This window comes from Brassica napus, chromosome C3, assembly GCF_020379485.1.
Source record: "Brassica napus cultivar Da-Ae chromosome C3, Da-Ae, whole genome shotgun sequence".
Lineage (NCBI taxonomy): Eukaryota > Viridiplantae > Streptophyta > Magnoliopsida > Brassicales > Brassicaceae > Brassica > Brassica napus.
This window is the reverse complement of record NC_063446.1, coordinates 4,142,195-4,160,139: the sequence shown is the minus strand read 5'-3', so window position 1 is coordinate 4,160,139 and position 17,945 is coordinate 4,142,195. Positions and strand designations below refer to the sequence as shown.

General features: G+C 38.6%; 5 protein-coding genes and 1 long non-coding RNA gene across 7 annotated transcripts; 3 read left to right on the top strand and 3 right to left on the bottom strand.

The window, feature by feature from the left end:
• Positions 1-119: 119 nt before the first annotated feature.
• LOC106386253 lies at positions 120-1,530 on the top strand. The gene is made up of 3 exons (XR_007321119.1): positions 120-319; positions 1,053-1,117; positions 1,204-1,530. It is a non-coding gene; the product is annotated as an uncharacterized LOC106386253 (long non-coding RNA).
• Positions 1,482-9,378, bottom strand: LOC106383440 (protein EXPORTIN 1A-like). The gene is made up of 32 exons (XM_022697400.2): positions 9,106-9,378; positions 8,663-8,779; positions 8,178-8,270; positions 8,025-8,096; positions 7,769-7,876; positions 7,620-7,702; positions 7,336-7,474; positions 7,190-7,258; positions 7,021-7,098; positions 6,788-6,850; positions 6,652-6,696; positions 6,405-6,512; positions 6,192-6,290; positions 5,882-6,052; positions 5,676-5,735; positions 5,337-5,447; positions 5,001-5,098; positions 4,772-4,880; positions 4,528-4,593; positions 4,341-4,439; positions 4,181-4,261; positions 4,018-4,107; positions 3,792-3,877; positions 3,594-3,674; positions 3,316-3,498; positions 3,111-3,177; positions 2,801-2,911; positions 2,568-2,675; positions 2,351-2,488; positions 2,106-2,243; positions 1,904-2,008; positions 1,482-1,831 (listed from the first exon to the last, which is right to left on the bottom strand). The coding sequence occupies exons 1-32, from the start codon at positions 9,202-9,204 to the stop codon at positions 1,709-1,711; spliced, it is 3,198 nt and encodes a 1,065-aa protein (XP_022553121.2). The 5' UTR covers positions 9,205-9,378; the 3' UTR covers positions 1,482-1,708.
• A 1,277-nt stretch (positions 9,379-10,655) lies between these two features.
• LOC125584118 (NADP-dependent alkenal double bond reductase P2-like) lies at positions 10,656-12,956 on the top strand. The gene is made up of 5 exons (XM_048752011.1): positions 10,656-11,431; positions 11,550-11,724; positions 11,902-12,068; positions 12,250-12,332; positions 12,442-12,956. Exons 1-5 carry the CDS (start codon positions 11,186-11,188, stop codon positions 12,818-12,820), a joined length of 1,050 nt encoding a protein of 349 aa, XP_048607968.1. The 5' UTR covers positions 10,656-11,185; the 3' UTR covers positions 12,821-12,956.
• Positions 12,957-13,670: 714 nt separating this feature from the next.
• On the bottom strand, positions 13,671-14,264 carry LOC106385103. Its single transcript, XM_013825061.3, has one exon. It carries the CDS (start codon positions 14,171-14,173, stop codon positions 13,847-13,849), a length of 327 nt encoding a protein of 108 aa, XP_013680515.2. The 5' UTR covers positions 14,174-14,264; the 3' UTR covers positions 13,671-13,846.
• Positions 14,265-14,446: 182 nt separating this feature from the next.
• On the top strand, positions 14,447-15,375 carry LOC106386241 (centromere protein V). Its single transcript, XM_013826120.3, has 2 exons — positions 14,447-14,557; positions 14,671-15,375. Exon 2 carries the CDS (start codon positions 14,689-14,691, stop codon positions 15,097-15,099), a length of 411 nt encoding a protein of 136 aa, XP_013681574.2. The 5' UTR covers positions 14,447-14,557; positions 14,671-14,688; the 3' UTR covers positions 15,100-15,375.
• LOC106386240 (probable arabinosyltransferase ARAD1) lies at positions 15,361-17,935 on the bottom strand. Of its 2 annotated transcripts, none has more exons than XM_013826119.3 (9): positions 17,364-17,935; positions 17,123-17,296; positions 16,878-17,035; positions 16,650-16,797; positions 16,429-16,544; positions 16,204-16,342; positions 15,947-16,057; positions 15,715-15,783; positions 15,361-15,600 (listed from the first exon to the last, which is right to left on the bottom strand). In XM_013826119.3, the coding sequence occupies exons 1-9, from the start codon at positions 17,814-17,816 to the stop codon at positions 15,460-15,462; spliced, it is 1,509 nt and encodes a 502-aa protein (XP_013681573.2). In that variant the 5' UTR covers positions 17,817-17,935; the 3' UTR covers positions 15,361-15,459. The 2 variants fall into 2 exon arrangements, with proteins under 2 accessions (XP_013681573.2, XP_048607966.1); XM_048752009.1 differs by having other exon boundaries at positions 16,878-17,008.
• Positions 17,936-17,945: the final 10 nt, after the last annotated feature.

Below are 17,945 nucleotides of genomic sequence, written 5' to 3'. Positions count from 1 at the left end.
TCTGACCCTGACAAAGAAGATAAAAACACCTCACCCAAAATATTCATTTTTAATCACCTTTGGACTTTCATATAAATCAAGCATTATTACAATATGACCATCGATCGGGTAGAATCGAATTGGATCCGGGTCGGGTGGGAGCGAAATAAATAGTTAAAACTTTGAATGGCCAAATTGCGGATTCAGGATTTAGAGTGAGTTCTGGAGATTACTACTCTCAAGCTAAAACGGAGATGCCATCATCATCATCGGATCGTGAAGCTCCCAACATCATTCCAAGCCAGGATCACGTCGCCCTGCCCGAACTTCCCGAGCATCCGTATGTTTCCTATCCTTTCTTCAGTCGTCGTCTCTCGGAATCTTCAGTTTCCACCACTATTGCTTTGCTTTGTGTGCTTGAATGAATGCTCTCAACCTCTTAATAATGCTAGTTCATATAGTTTACTTGAGAGAGTTTGATTTCGCGGTTTACTTACGAGTTTAGATATCTGATTTAAGCTTTTCTACGCTGGCCCCATGATATCATGATCTTGTGTACGTCTATTTAGGATAATGCTTCTAGAACAACAATCAGGTTTACATTTGCTTCACCATAGGCGTGTTTGTTGCAAAATGAGGTCACGAGTTCTTGCTTCTGGCTTTTCAGTTTTCACACATCTTTTTGATATGCTCTGTTTCCATTGGTGGCTTTGTTTGTGAACTTCTGACTTGTTTCTTTTTTTTTTCTGTTGACATTACCTTTGTGTTTGTGGTTCTCTTGCCAGTTTTTTTGTTTGTTCATGTCAAGTGACTCATTTAGTGACCTTTCTGTGAGGTAAAGTAAGTGCGAAAGCAGAAATGTTGTCTTTGAACTTATGATATATCCTGATTGCTCTATGTTTATAAGTTTAAACTCATCTTAGTAGACAGGGAGATGTGCGCTAGCCATTTGCAACTCTTGTCAAAGTTGTAATTGTCAAAACATGCCATGCATGTATCATATATGATAGTCCTTTCTTATTTGTTTAGAAGTTTATAACCACACAGCATGTTGATTTATTCTTGTTCAACAGATCCTTTTGGCTGCAAGGAGTATCTACCCAAAGCTCTCTCAAAGCTTGCTCTTGCATTAGAAAAGGTTCGTATTTGAGATCATTACCTTTGTGATTTTTATATTTGATACATCTTCATTGATAATGTGGAAACTTTTCCGATTCTTTGCAGAATCTGTTGGTTACTTCTATGCTATCCATCAGCACGGAGCCACAATCACAACCCACTGAGGAAGCAAACGCAGCAACGGAAGACACAAAAACGGCTGCAGAAAACGGGACACAGCCAAATGGAATTGAAGCAGTGGTGGGAGGTGACAAGGATGAGATAATGTCCAAAATTTTATTGATATACCCTCCCTACAGCGGAAGGAAACTATTTCAAAGGATTGTCCGTTGTCGGATGCTGTTGTTAACATTTTTAATTGAAAGGGGATTTGGACAAACAAGAAAGAACAACTTCTTTCTATTAATGGTAGCAACAACAGAGTTAAAACAATGTCTTGTACCTAAAACACGAATCACTCGAGTAAAATAATCCAACCATCTTTAAAATCTACATTAAAACCAATATTATTAATTAACCCAAACAAGCCACTAATTTACCCAAATAAACTATCTGTTTTTTTGCTTTCCCAATTCTCAAAATCAAAATCAAAAATGGCGGCAAGTAAACTTTAGGAGTCCACCATCTCGTCTTGAATCTCATTAGGAGCAACAAGCCCAGGAATTGAAAGCATTCTTTGACGCTCTTGCTCTCTCTGCGCTGCTGCTTCCTCAGCATACAAATCTTTGTTATCCTGAAAGTTGGATTCAACAACTTAGTACTGAGTTTGTCTAACAGATATTGAATGAAGTGAATTAATAATAACCTGAGCAGAAAATTCCTTGGACTGTACAAGGAAGTCACGAATGTTTTTCTTGAATTCAGACGGGTCATTTCTCGACTCGTAGAGTCCATTCACAAATTGTGTGACCTGTATATATTAATTGATATTCAATATCAGACTTCGAGAAACACGAGGAATCTTGAACAAACAAAGCAAATCTACTGGTTTTAATTTTTGTACTTACCTCTGCTGCAGTCATGTTGGGGAATGAAGAGCTCAATAGCTTAATGGTGTATTCACGAACAAATGCAGCGTTGTTCGGATACGGGTAAGGTACGGTTGCAGTATCCCACAAAGGTTCAGTTAAAGCACCGCTCTCAACCTGAATTTTATAATCAACAGAGACGTCTAAGCGTATAGAACTACCCATTTCCAAACCATACTTAACGGCAACAATAAGATAAGATGGGAGAGTAGAGAAGGTATTACCAGGCAAAACAGATGCTGCAGCACCAGCACATGCAGCTTGAAGCCAGGCTTATGGAAGGTATCAGTCAACACAGCAAATATTTCTTGCTCTATTTGTATGAAGTATGACCGGAAGAATTGATTACAAAACGCAGATTGCTGTCAAATTCAGAGGAAAATGTTAGACCATGTGCCACACAACCACAGAGAGCTAAAACAAGGGAAACAAACACCAAACCTGAAAGTTCTTCAGCATCTCAAGCAAAAGATTAAGCCCAGTTTCAGCGATGTTTCTCTCAGTATGTCTAAATGCCCAGATAATTGAATCCATCACTAGCTTCAGTTGCTGATGCAAAAATAACAAAACAGTAAGGAAAATCTCTGAATATGAGAGACGACTTGGATAAAAGGCCTTAAGCTCTTTTAAATCACACGAAGGAAAAATATAAATGCAAAAACATATTCACATACCTGACTTGACAACTTTATCAAGGCAGGGAAACAAAATGTAGCAATAGCACGGAGTAATGAGAAAAACTTGAGGCGGTGTTCCGGATAATCTTCGAAGTTCTTAGTTATCATCTGCAAAAGGATGAGAAAAATGAGAAGTGTACATTCTATAAGACCCACCCAATTTCAATTAAGAATCAAAGGTGTGTGAAAACAAGATTAACTCTAAACTACTTCAAGTCCTTCACCATAGTGAAAGTGCCAAGTCTCCTCGTTTATATCAACAGATGTAGTGTGAGTAACAAAGAACAAGGTCCCTAAATTCTATTACCTCCAATGTACACTGGAAAACAGCTTCAAATATGTTTGGCACGTCATCTAACATTGTTGCCTTGTACCTGAAAGAACAAATCAAATTACGAATCAGACCTCGTATGCATAGATCATTTGATGATTAGGAAGGAATCAATCCGGAACTAAGCAGAATGTACACATCCTTAACTACTACGGCACACATTAAACAATTAGAGGCGTACTTGTTTATAATCGTTGCAAAAAGTGAAAGAACTTCTGATTCCCTAGCATCAGGCACATTCCTCGCATAGTCAGCAAGTACATACTCCATCATTGGAGACACAAATTGTTTCCCTATGTGCGGTTGGTCTTCAGCTTTGTCTAAAAAGGTTTCTATCAGCTTAAGGGTTTCCCTCTTAACAGATCTGTACAGCAAAGCATAACAATATATAGTTATTCCAGTTTGTCAAATAGTGGGCATCAAGAGCCTTGTGTATCTGACGCATACAACAAAACAAACCTTAAAAGTTTTACAAAAGATGTCTTGGACGCATATGGGCCCCCATCAGTAATGCTGGCTGACACAAGCTCACTGTACATTCTGGTGCAGCCATGGAGAAATGAACACATGGAAATAGCTCAATGAGCCTCCCAACTAAAATAATACAAGAAAGATACGTCAACTATTAAAGGCTAGAATGATGTATCATGAATTTACCTGTATACGTTCAGCATATCCAAAAATATCAAGGAAATTTGGGATAAGAAGTCCGTTCCTAGTGAAGTAGCAGCACTAGTGTTCGTCTGCATGGTAAACACATGGAAATGGTTACACCCTGCAGTAAAATCATTTATCTAAACACCAGCAGATACACAAACTAGACTATAAAGATCACATGATTTGATATAATAATGCATTATGAGGAATAAGTAAGAAATCAGACCTGTAGAATATTAAGCACTGTACGTATCACAACTGGATCCTTGAGGACTTCTACACTGTGGCGTGCCTGTCCTATGATTTCTGCCCATTTCTACATTATAAAACGGAACATTTTTAGCCAACTACGTACAAAAGTTTAGCAGCCACATTTTTAAATAACGTACCTCGTTTGGGAGTTCCATCAACCTCCGTAGATATTCATCTCTCTTCAGAGGATCTGATTCTGCATGGATCATATTACCAACCTGGAGACAGAAAAACCATGAAATCCCCACACAGATATAACTCTGATTGGCAAACTAAAAACACATCTGGAAAACTTACAGATTCATAAAATGAGTGAATTTGATGAGGCTCAAGATCTTGAACAGTGGATGCAAGGCCAGATAGAAGTTCAGATACAAATGGTTCCCTCTCTCCAACCTGGAAGCACAATGAACTATATAACTAGGAGCTCATTCAGAAGACAATGGAAGGATAAGAAAGGTGAATTGAACATAGTGATACAAACCTGAACAATAACAAATTTACGCTTGCACTTCTGAACTATTTTCAAGAACGTATCACATGCCATGTCCTGAAAGGCAAAAGTAAGTATTAGGCATCTCTACAAAGAAATGAGCAAATTTGATGCAAGAACACTTGGACTAAAAAAAAGAGCTTATATAAACCTTATTCACGGACTTTCACAGCTAATAATACATTTTTAAGACGAACTTCCACCTGAATAACTAACCGTATCTCAGAAAATCTACCTGAACACCCGGATGCGTCTCATGCATAAACTCAAATAGCTTATTCACAACTGTCTTCAGAAACTTCCAGTGGGCCCTTAAAAACCTTGGATACTGACCAACGACATACCTGCAGTTAAGTATGCATAAATGATAAATCTAGTGCGGGCTTGATAGAAATAGAATATACTACATAATAGAAGTTGAAAACCAGGAGGAAATTCAGCAGAATATGAAGGACCAAACTTACATAATGTTGCTAGCGATGACAGCTTTATTGTCTTTTCCCTTGGTAATCTCACATAAATTTAACAAATCTCGAATGACCATGACCAAAAATCTGTTTTCCTGAGAAAAGAAAACATGGAACTCAAATCATCAGTTGGCACAGCACCAAAAGGTTGAACACCGTCCCAGAAAACAATTAAGACTAAATTTCACACTGCCAATCTTTTTGAATAAGATATCTTCAAAGAAATTAAGGTATACTAGCAAATCGATGGAAACGAATTGTATAAATAATTCCATTTATGTGAAAAGGAAGAAGGAAAAAGGAAACAGTCTGAGCTGTAGTAACAAAATTTACCTGATCTTCTGCCATGGATCCAGAAATAGACCCAATAGCCCAGCATAGTGTATTCAAAGTGTTCCATGCCCATTCCTCCCCGCTTAATTGTTTGGTTAGCTTCCTCAACATCTTTTAAAGGGACAATCAGATGTTTCACATCAGCACAACAGCATGAAACAGACTAAAAGACAGCTACCATAAAAACTCATAGCTAATAACATGTCAATGTTTAAATTTCTAAATTTAGGATACTACTAAAGAAAATCTCATCCGTAAACACCCCTTCCCCCAGCTGTTAATCCTCAATATTTCACAAATCAATGTGCACATACCATTATCATCAAGGTCACACTGTACCTGCTTTTCAGTATCATCGTGGTCAAGATGTGAGAGATAGATTAATGTCTCCCGCATTATCTGCAATTTTAGAAAAATAAAAATGGATAATACATCAAAAAGGATAACCAACGAGTTTGAATTAGAATATTTCACTGAATTCATGGCACTGCTGGTATATATCTAACCTAAAGAAGAGTAATATGAACTGGACAAGAATTTAGTACCTTATACTGGACAAGAACATCATTGTCCTTCATAGTTTCACGGACGATATTCCCATTTTCATCTTCAACAATAAGCACTTCTTCAGGCTTCGCCATGCGGTTGATCATTAACCCTCTTAGTTTGGACATTGGATTAGAATAAAGTTGACGTCGTTGCAGGACTTGAGGCATCTGGGAATATACAAATCAAAGGTAGTAACCCAAATTAAGCAAAGAAAGTCCAACCAATACTATATACAACTAGACTATCAACCCTTCAATCTTACGAATATAAAAAATCATCCGTATTAGTCTAAGGAATCCATCCTACCTGCAATCCCATCAGGTTTATACTTGCTGCAGGGTTATCAGAATTATGATGTGCATCAAACAGCTCCAAAACCAACGTGTTCCAGTAGTCCAAACAGACCTGCTCAATCCACACGCAAGCAAAAATTGTCATTTTCAGATGGCGGGCAAAGCCAATAAAAGAATTACTAAGGGGAAAATAAATATGCAACTATATTAACAGCAATTTACATACCTTAAAAACTTCAGTGTCATCAACATATGATATATTGATGAGATATTCGAGACCCGCAAGTAATAAGGCGACAGTATCTGGCGCTGATTCCAAGACTCGTATATGAAACTGCATTAAAATAAGAGTTGCACAAAAAAAACTAAATAGTTTAGAAATAGATGATGAATGCCGGAAGCATTAAAACACAAAGCAGAATTCCAGTAACCCAAAGACTAGATATCTAACTCAAACAAAGAAAAAGATTTACCTTGAAAAACGAAGTGAAAAAAAGTGCCAGGTTCTGGATAAATGCCTAAAGGTGACACGAGAAACAGAGTCATAACCTTGATAAGTTATTCAAATCAACGGGCTGCCTCGAAACCAAATGAACAAAAAATACTAACTTGTTCTTCACCACTTCCGCTTGAATATGCCTCAGGGATATTTGTACTCGGTGGGAGAATGGTCTGCAAACATGGAAACAAGTATAGATCATCAGGCAAGAAGCCAAGACAAGCATAGAGTAGAAAAAGTTACTACGTTCACTCACTAAAAATGAAACTAGAAGAATCGGAATGTCAATGGACAAAAAAATGATAATACAAATAGAAGCAACACAAGAAGATAACTAATATACCTGCAGCTGCCCTATAAATATGGTGTACATCTTGACATATTGCACATTGTAAAAATCTCCGAAGTTGAGAGCTGCAACCTGTCAGAAAAAGTTCAAGCAACAGAAAATTAAATAACGACTTCAATTGGTCAATTGGCAATAAGAAAGCTGAACAAAAATTATGAAGTACCTCGGTAAGACATTGAAGCGTGAGATTCCTATATGTTGGTACAGGAAAGAATTTAAGGAGGGTCTCGAGCTGTAAGCAACCGGAGCAGATATCAGAAAAATCATAATTGTATTAACATCAATCTCTCTCTGGTTTAAGCATATTACCAAAGGAGACTCAAAAATATAGCCCAACGGAATCCATGAAAGATAGGCATGCAACGCAGAGAGTGTTGAACGTATAAGATCCTGTCTTTGAGAAGCTGAGAGGACATAGAGGCATAACTCGTGAATGAGTTTAAACTCGCTGCACATAAAAAAAAGCGTCAGTAGATCAATAAAAATGATAGATCCGACGTCATTTAACTTACATATTCAAGATACTTAAATATTAGTTTGAAGAACTAACATTTCACAGACTAAATATCAGATTCTCCGAAAGTCTGGCATACCTGTTTAGAGATTGTTTCAGCTCTTTAATCTTCTGCTGAGTCATTTCTCCTCTTGAGAAATCAAAAACCTCTTCGCTTAGGAGCTGACAAAGGAAGAAGTGTTATTGTTTCCAGTGAGAACTGATGACAGAATCATGTAGTATTCTTACTTTCAAAATGATCATGCAATTTTCGCAGATAGTTTCGCTAGTTTTAGCAGCCGCAACTAGATCGGGAATGAAGCTTGTCCACTTTGCCGGCCAATCATGCTTCACTATCTGTGAATGTATCAGAATAATTATGTTATGCCAGAATATTAAAAAGGTCAACGGGGAGGGATGAGCTAGCGGTTGTAAGCATAAACGAAATTGACTAACAGCAACTAAAGCAAATGAATTGGATATTATTAGGCAATTCTGCAGATACCTGAACCAAGATAACATTGAGCTTGTTGACATAGAGCCTTTCAGATCTGAAAGATGCTTCATTACTGGAGAGCTGCAAGGCAATATCAATGTTAGCATAGCTTCCAAAAGTTTAATCCAGGGAACAACCCAAGGCCTCCAGAAGTATATATACCTGTACAATGACCTCCGAGATGTAATTTTTCATTCCATCTCGTTGTTCAACAGGTAGTGCATTCCATCTGTACTTTATAACACTTTCTAGAACCTGAAAGCAAATCCCAGAAGCATATATCTTTGTCACGTATCTTAAAAGTACAGTTTTAATTAACAGTACTATACTTCTATTAGAACATAAAATATGCCAAAAAAAAATTCAAGCAATAACCATTCTAAAAAACCTTATTTCTATGCCAACTTTTCTCTAAAATAAATAGATTGGGTTAGTGAATAATACTCATTGATCAACTAAAAACTAAAATCCAGAGAGTTAATTTTCATATCCTATACGAAAAATGCTGAGAGCAACGCGTATAATCAACAGATGCCAGAGCCTAACAACTTAATTGTTCGCAACTGATCTTTATATTGTTTGGTACACAACATCTAACATTGCATTGCATCAGTCAAAGTAACGTCATATAGCATTACGAAACTAACCTGAAGGGCAAAGAACTTAGTATCCATGCTCTTTGTGTTCTGAAGAATGTGTACAACTTGAAGCCACATGACAGGATTAGCTTGCAAATCCCGCAGAATCTGATCGGCAGCGGCTCTCTGTACATGTTTGGGAGCAATGTGGATCAATTCAATGTAAAAAAAATCAGATGCAAATGAGATGAAGGTCGACATTGACGCAAAACTATGGGATTCAATCATCAAAAGAGTAAACAATCATAACAAGCCTTCACTTCTCTTCTCAAGTGTTGGTAGTACATAGATAACTCAAGATACTTCGAATTTCAAATATAACTTGAATAATCTATCACCAAAGCAACCTAATGAGCAGCTAAATCGAACTCTCTTAAGCCAAATCGAGAAGACTACACGCAAAATAATGCTATCGTTCAATTTACCGACGAACAAGGAAGAAATTGAACAACCTCTTCTTTAGATCCGGTAACGAAGAAGGCGGCAACAGTGGCATCGAGCACGCCGACGTCAATCGGCTGGCTCAAGTCTCTTAGCTTCTCGGCCGCCATGGCGGAGAGATGAGGCAAAGTCGCGGTAGAGTGTTTCGACTGTTAACAGTGAGTGTGAGAAGAAAACCCTAAGGGGAGAGTAAACGGAGGAGACAAAATCTGAAAATCTAGAGAGAGAACAGAGCGGAAAAGGAGGGAGCCTATATAGATATATAGAGAGAGAGAGTTCTCGGAGACAGCTTAAAATTGACGCAGACGAGTGACTTTTGAACATTTATTTCCCTGCGAGTAATTATTTATTTTAACTTTTTTCCCTCCTCTCTTAAGTTATTACTTTCCTGATTATTTAAAACTTTGAAATTTAAAGTTACTTATTTATCAAAGCTTTTCTGCTAGTATTTTCTTAAAACCATTGTTTTACAGATAATATTGTAAATAATATTTGTTTTACATAAAATATTAATTTGTGGGAAGTGTTGTGATGTATAATTATTTTGTAAATAATTATTTAAATAGGCTTTCATGTGCATAAAATAACTTAAGTATTTGCAAAAATTTATCTTCAAGTTATAATCACTAGAAAAAACTAGATTAATTATTTTATATAAGTAAGGTTATTTACAATATTGTTTATGGAATAATTATGTAGCGAATTTAAAGTTATGAAGGACTTGGAAGGAGGTCTTTAATTCTTGGTGGTGTTGGTGGCATGATATGTCATCTGCCTTTCATATACTTTGCCTTTTCTTAGTGAACTTGATCAAAATCTACTACAAGAAAGATACTAGCGCTGTTCGTTTCATCAACGCAGCGTCAAACGTAGCGTCAGAAAATTAAACCTTTAAAAGTGGCAACATAGAGCACCAGTAAAGAACCGTTAACTGAACTTTCAGTCGCTGCGGCAACAAACAACGAATAAAACGGACGCTGAATAAATCAGCGGCATTAGCGTTTAAGTTTCTGCTCTCTCCAGCAATCTATTAGCGTCAACTTTGGCCTTTGACACTGATATTTTTGTCTCCGCCAAAGCTTACAGTTTTTTCACTTGATACTTTAAATGCCAGAATCATTCTTCTTGTTGATGTAGTTGCATTGCTGCTCTATGTGGGCTGTTACCAGGTAATCAGATAACTTACTGAAGTGTTGCTGATCAGACTTGTACTTCACGACGTTAACATTTGTCCTCTAATTAACTAGCAGCTGAAGCTGGACGTCTTGTAACAAATAGTTTTATTGTGAATAATCTCGCAGCTATCATTTGACATTTGGTCCGATTGGTTGGCTAATGATCTCAAAGATATTTACACCCACACGTAGTAGGTTATTCGTGTTTCCAAGTTTTTTTCAGTTGGGCTGTGTTGCAATGGAATGCAGTTGGGTAGAGCCTTTGTCCCTGTTGCCTGTTCTTTTCTATTCCGAACCGGGGCTTGTTGTATGGGTCACATGGCTCTATTTGTGAATGGAGCTGGAAAGTTAAACACTTTGTTTTGTGGTTAGTTAGTATGTTTGTTGTACAAATCGATCTGAAGGACTCTCAAACAGTATTATGGATGTTTGATGAACATTTTATTTCGCTTCTTATAATTGTTACACTATCAAATCCTCATCCTCGATTTGTTTTTTATTACCACCTCCTTTTTAATCAAATAATGTTATTTCAATCCATAAATAATATTTTATGACAGGTACAAAGTATACTGCAGATAATGCCATTGCAAAGGAATAAAAATATGAAATGTCTTGCAATTCAAATATATTCTTTCCAAAATCATTTGTGAGAAATTTAAGCTGAAAAATAAATGTAAAAGGAAAGAAATCTCTATCAAAATGGAAAGTACGAGAACGAGAAAAGAAGTGTAACCGTGTTCACACTCTAGAATAGAAGGTGGGGAATCAGCAATGACGTCATACTTGAAACAATTGTGGCTCTGTTTGCAATACAGCTACGCGAGAAGCCACTATAAAAGCAAGCAGTCGAGTCCTCCAAGAAAGTAAACCATCAACACCTCGAACTAAGAAGTCAATCTCAGAGAAGAAAACGATGAGTGCCGAAGGAAATGGTGGAGCGATGGCAACGAACAAGCAGGTCATACTAAGAGACTACGTGAGTGGTTTCCCTAAGGAGTCTGATTTTGAGATCACTACCACCAACTTCGAGCTTAGGCTTCCGGAGGGGTCTAACTCGGTTCTGGTGAAGAATCTCTACCTGTCATGTGATCCTTACATGAGGAGTCGCATGGGGAAGCCTTCTGCTTTTGCTCTTGCTCAAGCTTTCACTCCCGGCAAGGTACGACGTTAAATATACTTGTTTATTAATAAACTATATGACAATGGTACATAAGTGTTATAGTGTCTCTCTCTCTATCTCGTGTTGAATGCTCCTCCATTATGTGTTTTTGGTATAGCCGATCTTAGGGTTTGGAGTGTCTAGAGTGATAGAGTCTGGTCATCCAGATTACAAACAAGGCGACCTGCTTTGGGGAATAGTTGGATGGGAGGAGTACAGTGTTGTTACTCCTGAAATGCATTTCAAGATCCATGACACAGATGTTCCATTATCCTACTACACTGGACTTCTCGGTATGTTATCTCGGCCTTGCTCCTGTTTTTTGTTGTAAGGAATCATTTGGTAGTGTCCGAAGAGTGAGTCTTGGGTTCAGACATAGATCATGAAGTTGAACTTTATAACCATGTGTAGTAGTATACTATGTCTTTGATATATACTCTCCTTCATGGCTTTTTCTCTCTCCCTCACAGGTATGCCCGGTATGACTGCCTATGCTGGATTTCATGAAGTATGTTCACCTAAGAAAGGAGAGACCGTCTATGTATCGGCTGCTTCTGGTGCGGTTGGCCAGCTCGTGGGACAGTTTGCTAAAATGATGGGTTGTTATGTTGTTGGAAGTGCTGGAAGTACAGAAAAGGTGAGACATTACTGATCATCATTTCTAGTTGTCAAATTTAATGAACTTTCACCTTAAAACCAACTATCGATAAGTGGATTGGTCCAATTCCCGTATCATTTCTTGTTTTATTTCCTTGTGTCTTGGTGTTACTGCAAGAGTTTGACTAACCCTTTTGCTTATATTTTTTTGTGATTATTAGGTTGATCTCCTCAAAAACAAGTTTGGGTTTGATGATGCATTTAACTACAAGGACGAAGGAGACCTTAGTGCTGCCCTAAAAAGGTTCAATAACCCACTTGTTTTCTAAGCATTTTGATGTCTATATATATCTTATATCAACTCCTCTTTTACTAATGCATGAGAAATTCTCTTTTTACTTTTCTCTCCTTAGGTGTTTTCCCAAAGGCATTGACATATACTTTGAGAACGTAGGAGGCAAAATGCTAGACGCGGTGCTCTTGAACATGAACATGCACGGTCGTATTGCTGTATGTGGAATGATCTCACAGTACAATCTTGAGGACCAAGAAGGTGTACACAATCTAACCAGCATAATCTACAAAAGAATCCGCATTCAAGGCTTTGTAGTCTTTGATTTCTTCGACAAGTACTCAAAGTTTCTGGAGTTTGTGATTCCTTGCATCAAAGAAGAGAAGATAGCGTACGTGGAAGATGTAGCTGAAGGACTCGAGAAAGGTCCTGAAGCTCTTGTGGGACTGTTCTATGGTAAGAACGTTGGGAAGCAAGTTGTTGTGGTTGCTCGTGAGTGAAAAGAAAGATTTTAATTTAATAATGATGTGTTTTTGGGTAACTAAGAATATGTATCCATACAAAGACAGCTTCTCTTCTTCCCCTTTATTGTTCCCAATAAATTAAGTAATTGAATTGGTTTGGTATGGTTTGGAACATGATCCTATTTACGACATTACTTGCATCACACTTAATAGCGCAGAAAATTAAATTTTGCTTAAGCAACTAATTTCGGCTTGATTCGTCTGCATTGCAATATAGAAACCGTTGGTTTAGCTTGCTTCTCTGTATGTTTTTTGAGAAGATTATGTTTTTTTCTTTAAAGATTACGTTCTTTGTAATCTCTTTTTATAAATAGTCGGTTTAGCTTGCCTGTAACCCTTTTGCATTCAAGAACAAGTTTATATTCGATGATGCATTCAACTACAAGGAAGAAAACGATCTTAATGCTACCTTAAAGAGGTAAATAAACATTTCTTCTATATTCACACTCAAATGAAAGACTAAAAACCACCGTTAAACAAACAGTGATCTTGATCATGAGACCACGGGAGCATGTTGAATGATCCCACAGTACACAATATGCAGATTCTGGAAGCAGTATACAACCTCTGGTCCATCACCTACAAACGGATACGTATTCAAGGGATTAACGCCATGAATTACTTACACAAATACTCATCATCGTCTGGTTTCTCGTGATCTTGAGTGAGAGAGAAACGAAAAGCTGTTCGGTAAGTTAAGATGGGGTTGTACGTAAAATAAACAAATACCAATTGAAGTAGTTGTGTTGCCAAACTTTACATAAGAAATTGGTGGATTCACCATGTTTGCTTTCATCATAAGAAACTGTTTTTGTGGAAGGAAGCATTTCGTCGAACAACTTAAATGCGTTTCAGTTTGAAACAAGTTTGGTCGCAAATCTTATTACAGCGTAGTTCTAAAACAAGCGAGAGTCTTTGTATAGATAACCTGTGTTTGCTTGCCTGCAACAACAAATTTAAAACGAAAACCCAGAAACATCTGAAACTTAAATCGCATTCTCTTCACTTGTCGAATTCCCAAATGACTCCTCCATCTTCTTTGACCTTTTTGTTGATCCAAGTTTCTATAAGCATACCAGCACCGATCCCACCAAGGATGAAGCTTCCATAGAAGGCAAGAGCCTTTGGCCATGGCTTTCGCGGCAGGAAGTAAGCTTCGTACTTCTCTTCGAGCCCCCTCGGCATCTGTTTTCTCGCTCTCGCCACCATTTTTACACCACCACCACTTGGCTTCTTCGGCTTCTGATTCTGATTCTGATTCTGATTCTGATTCTCACTCGTCCCCCACTCTTCTCCTTTCCATGGATCCTTCGCCCCTTCACTCGCCATCTTCGATCGCCTAACGAAATCTCAATTTGATCAAGATGGCGAGAGACAAGTCACCGCTTCTTCCAAAAGTTATAACGACTCTAATAACCTAAATTTAGGCCCAATCAAAGGTATTTCAGGCCCAGTAAAGCCCAATCCAGTTCGTATAGTTTCTGCGCACGTGTGCTACTAATAGGAGTACATAACACGTGCTGCGGGTGGAAGTTAATCTCACTCGCACATCTGGCACGTTTAAGACACGCAGACAAAATCCTCATGGAAGATGAAACAAACGCGCGTGGAAAGCTTTGTCTTCTCCTCTTTAATGTCGTTGACACCCACTTCCTCGAACACATTGTATCTTCCATCGATCACGAGCAGACACACTCTGTTCAACAACATCTGGTTCAAATCTGTTTACTTTTTGCGTTTATCTAGATCAGTCTCTACAGATCAGAGTTGTTTTCTTGGTAAAAATATCAGTTTTATATATGCTTGCGAGGATCGTTTGATTGCAGATCTAGGAAGAACTAGCAATGGAATCAGAATTGGTACTTCACGAAGGAGGATGCCACTGCGGGAAAATCAAATGGAGAGTGAAAGCATCAAGAAGAGTGGTGGCATGGAGCTGCAACTGCACCGACTGTTCGATGAGAGGCAACGTTCATTTCATTGTCCCTTCAAGCGACTTTGAGCTTCTCGATGATTCCAAAGATTTCATCACCACTTACACTTTTGGGACTCACACGGCCAAGCACACCTTCTGCAAGGTCTGTGGGATCACTTCGTTTTATACCCCCAGGTCTAACCCCGATGGAGTTTCAGTCACGGTTAAGTGTGTCAAGGCGGGGACACTGGACCACGTCGAGATTAGAACCTATGATGGTCTGAACTGGGAAAAATCGCACAAAGAGACCGGCATTGCCTCCTTCTCCAACGAGTCATGATGAAGTCAATTCAAGATTGGAATGACTTGTGATCAGGAAGAAAGAAGCTTAAAGCATGAGGATTGAGGATTGAGGATTGAGGGGGGAAACAAATTGGAAAATCTAAGTTTTTTTTTTTTTTTTTTTTTTTGCTTAAATACTTCCAATAATAAAGCTCTGGATTTTCAGTTTTAGAGTGTTGTTCAAATCTATAAAGATACCTATGTTCATCATATCCATGTGACTTGTTTGTGGTTTGTTTATGTTGCTGGTCTGAGAAACTAGAGCATACAATTATATAAACTGTAAGAAATGTGAAATTGTATACATACATATCCAGGGGACAGGCAAGACTGAAAATTTTAAGTGGAGTGATGGGTCTTAAGACAAGAGAGGACTCAGAGGATTGGAGGCTGTGGAGTTAGGTCTCCAGCAATCGCATCTGCAGATACTCCTGGATCCTTTCACAACCCGTTGTGATCTCCTCGTGTGGAGCTTGATGTTCACCAGCTTTCCAGCTATCTGTCGTTGCAAATTTGCAACAAAAACAATCAATCTTTTCTCAATCTAGTTTCTGCTAAGAGATCAAAGGCAAAAGGATGTAAACAATATCTCCTCTGGTAGGTAGGTACATACCATTCTCCATGTCAAATCCTCGGGACCTAATGGCTGAGCAGGGCTGGAATATATGAAATGCCGCGAGTACTGGAAAAAAAGAGATGAAAATAACCATACTACTTCAAAAATGATATAAAAGATCCACTAATGCGAGTGGGATACTTATTCGTGCAAGGCAGATTATGAAAGTAGGTTCGTGTCATTTTGAAAACCAGAGATTGTGAAGATGAGATAAAATGTTGGGACTTACTTGAGCAAGACTATTCTGGAATTCCTTGACTTGGGAGGGTATAAGGCTTCTCAGATGATTCACAAGCCACCCTGGTTGTATTGCATCACTAGAAGAAACAATCACAGCAACCTGAAAGGATAAATAAAGGAAAAGAAATGAGAGCGACGAAGATAATTCTACAGACATTGCTACATATTATAGACAATTTCATAAAACAATGTGGTAAGCAACTAAGCACCAGTGTAATAGTTTTTTTTTTCTTTCTTGACAAATACCTTGTTGTAATCAAGTATTCCTTCGAAAGGAAGTTCCAACTCGTCACTAACTATAACAGGTATACATCCACTGACAATGGCATCAAACAATCTCGCCGAGGATGGTGTGTCACCAGCAGGACACAAACAGAATAAAGATCTGCAACAAAGCAGACGTAGTGAGGAACAAAAACATATAGACATATGTATCGCGTCTATACGGTTAACAAGCAAACTAGATTTTACCTACGCATGCCGTCCTGAGCTGCCAATTTCCCTCCTTCTCCGGCAGTCCCCTCAGTGATGATTACATCCTTGACACCACTTAGCTCTGCACCAAGCTTGGCACGTATTTTACCTCCCTAAAACATGAATAAGCCAAGGAAGAGGAGGAATATTAATGAAGTATTCAAATTATTAGAAAAAGTAACAGTTCAGATTAAAGGCAGAGATGGCATGGCTCTTACAGCATTCCTCTTAAGCCGCCCTCGGAAGAACAAAAGCGTGGTCCTCATTGGTGGACTTTCCGACAAGCATTTGGCATCACATCTATCAACATTGGGAACATAAGGAAGAACTAGATCTTTCTCTAATGAAACTTGCCCAGGCTTATACCTGCGAAGGTCAACGTATAAGCTAAGAGAGCAGACTACACGACTCACAATCAATTTAAAGAAAGGAAATCTAAGAGTCACCAGTTCCCAGTGGAGTCCAAGTCTGGTAAAAGCCAGATAGCGTTCTTCACAGATTTGCGGACGGTCTTGAAAGACCAGGGATGGTGAATAGGAAAGATATGATCCCTTCCCTCAGATCTTTTCCAAGCAGGCTGATCAGTCACCCACTTCAAAGCTTCGTAAGCACATGAAGATCAAAATTACAAAGGAACTAACTAAAATGGGAAAAACTTTAGTGATGTATAACAATCAAAGCTCACTCACACCCTATAGAGTGATTTGCATTGCTGCTTCTCCAACAAGAAGAAGCTGATTGTTGTAAAGAACGGAACATAGAAAAAGTCTGCGTCTTGCTGCTGATGAACCCTCACGACGCTTTTCAAACGGCGTTCGGATTCATGAGAGATGAGATCAGCCCAGAGCCAGTAATCAATAGAATGCTGCAAAGATAGAAACTTTTAGTGGGGGAAAGTCACAAAGTGAAGATAGTCAAATCAAAGATAGTACCTGTTCGATGAGGCGATGCACAGGGCTGCCGTTAGAGGTGGCGTTCGAGGTCTCTTTGTAAGTGTTGTGAAACAACCAGAGAAGATCGAAAGTGAACTTCTTTGGCATCCCGTAGACGTATACCTTAACCGGAAACTCGGTTGGGTATCCCGGGTCTTCGTTCAACAATCGATTCTCCCTCTCGGACACCATCGATTCGAGCCTCCTAGGATCATCATCATCTCTCTCCACACGCACCGTGTCGTCTCTAAACGGTGACGTGAGCTTCGGCGCCTTGTGGATTAAAAACTGCTCGAGGGAGGCGACGAAGGACGTCTCCGTCTGGTTCGGATAGGAAACGGAGGGAGAGAAGGTGTAGAGGATGACGAGTAGAGAGAAGGAGAAGAGGGAGAGTGTGAGGATTAGAGATTTGGATCTGAATCTGGGGGAATGGTTCTGATGTTTTCCAACCATTGCGAGATCTGATTCTTCGATTTGAATTTCGATTTGACTCAAACCGGGAATCAAAGTCGGATCCAAACTATAACCAAGCTTTTCATATATTAACCGGTTCTTGATATTTACCCGAAACCAAACCAAAAA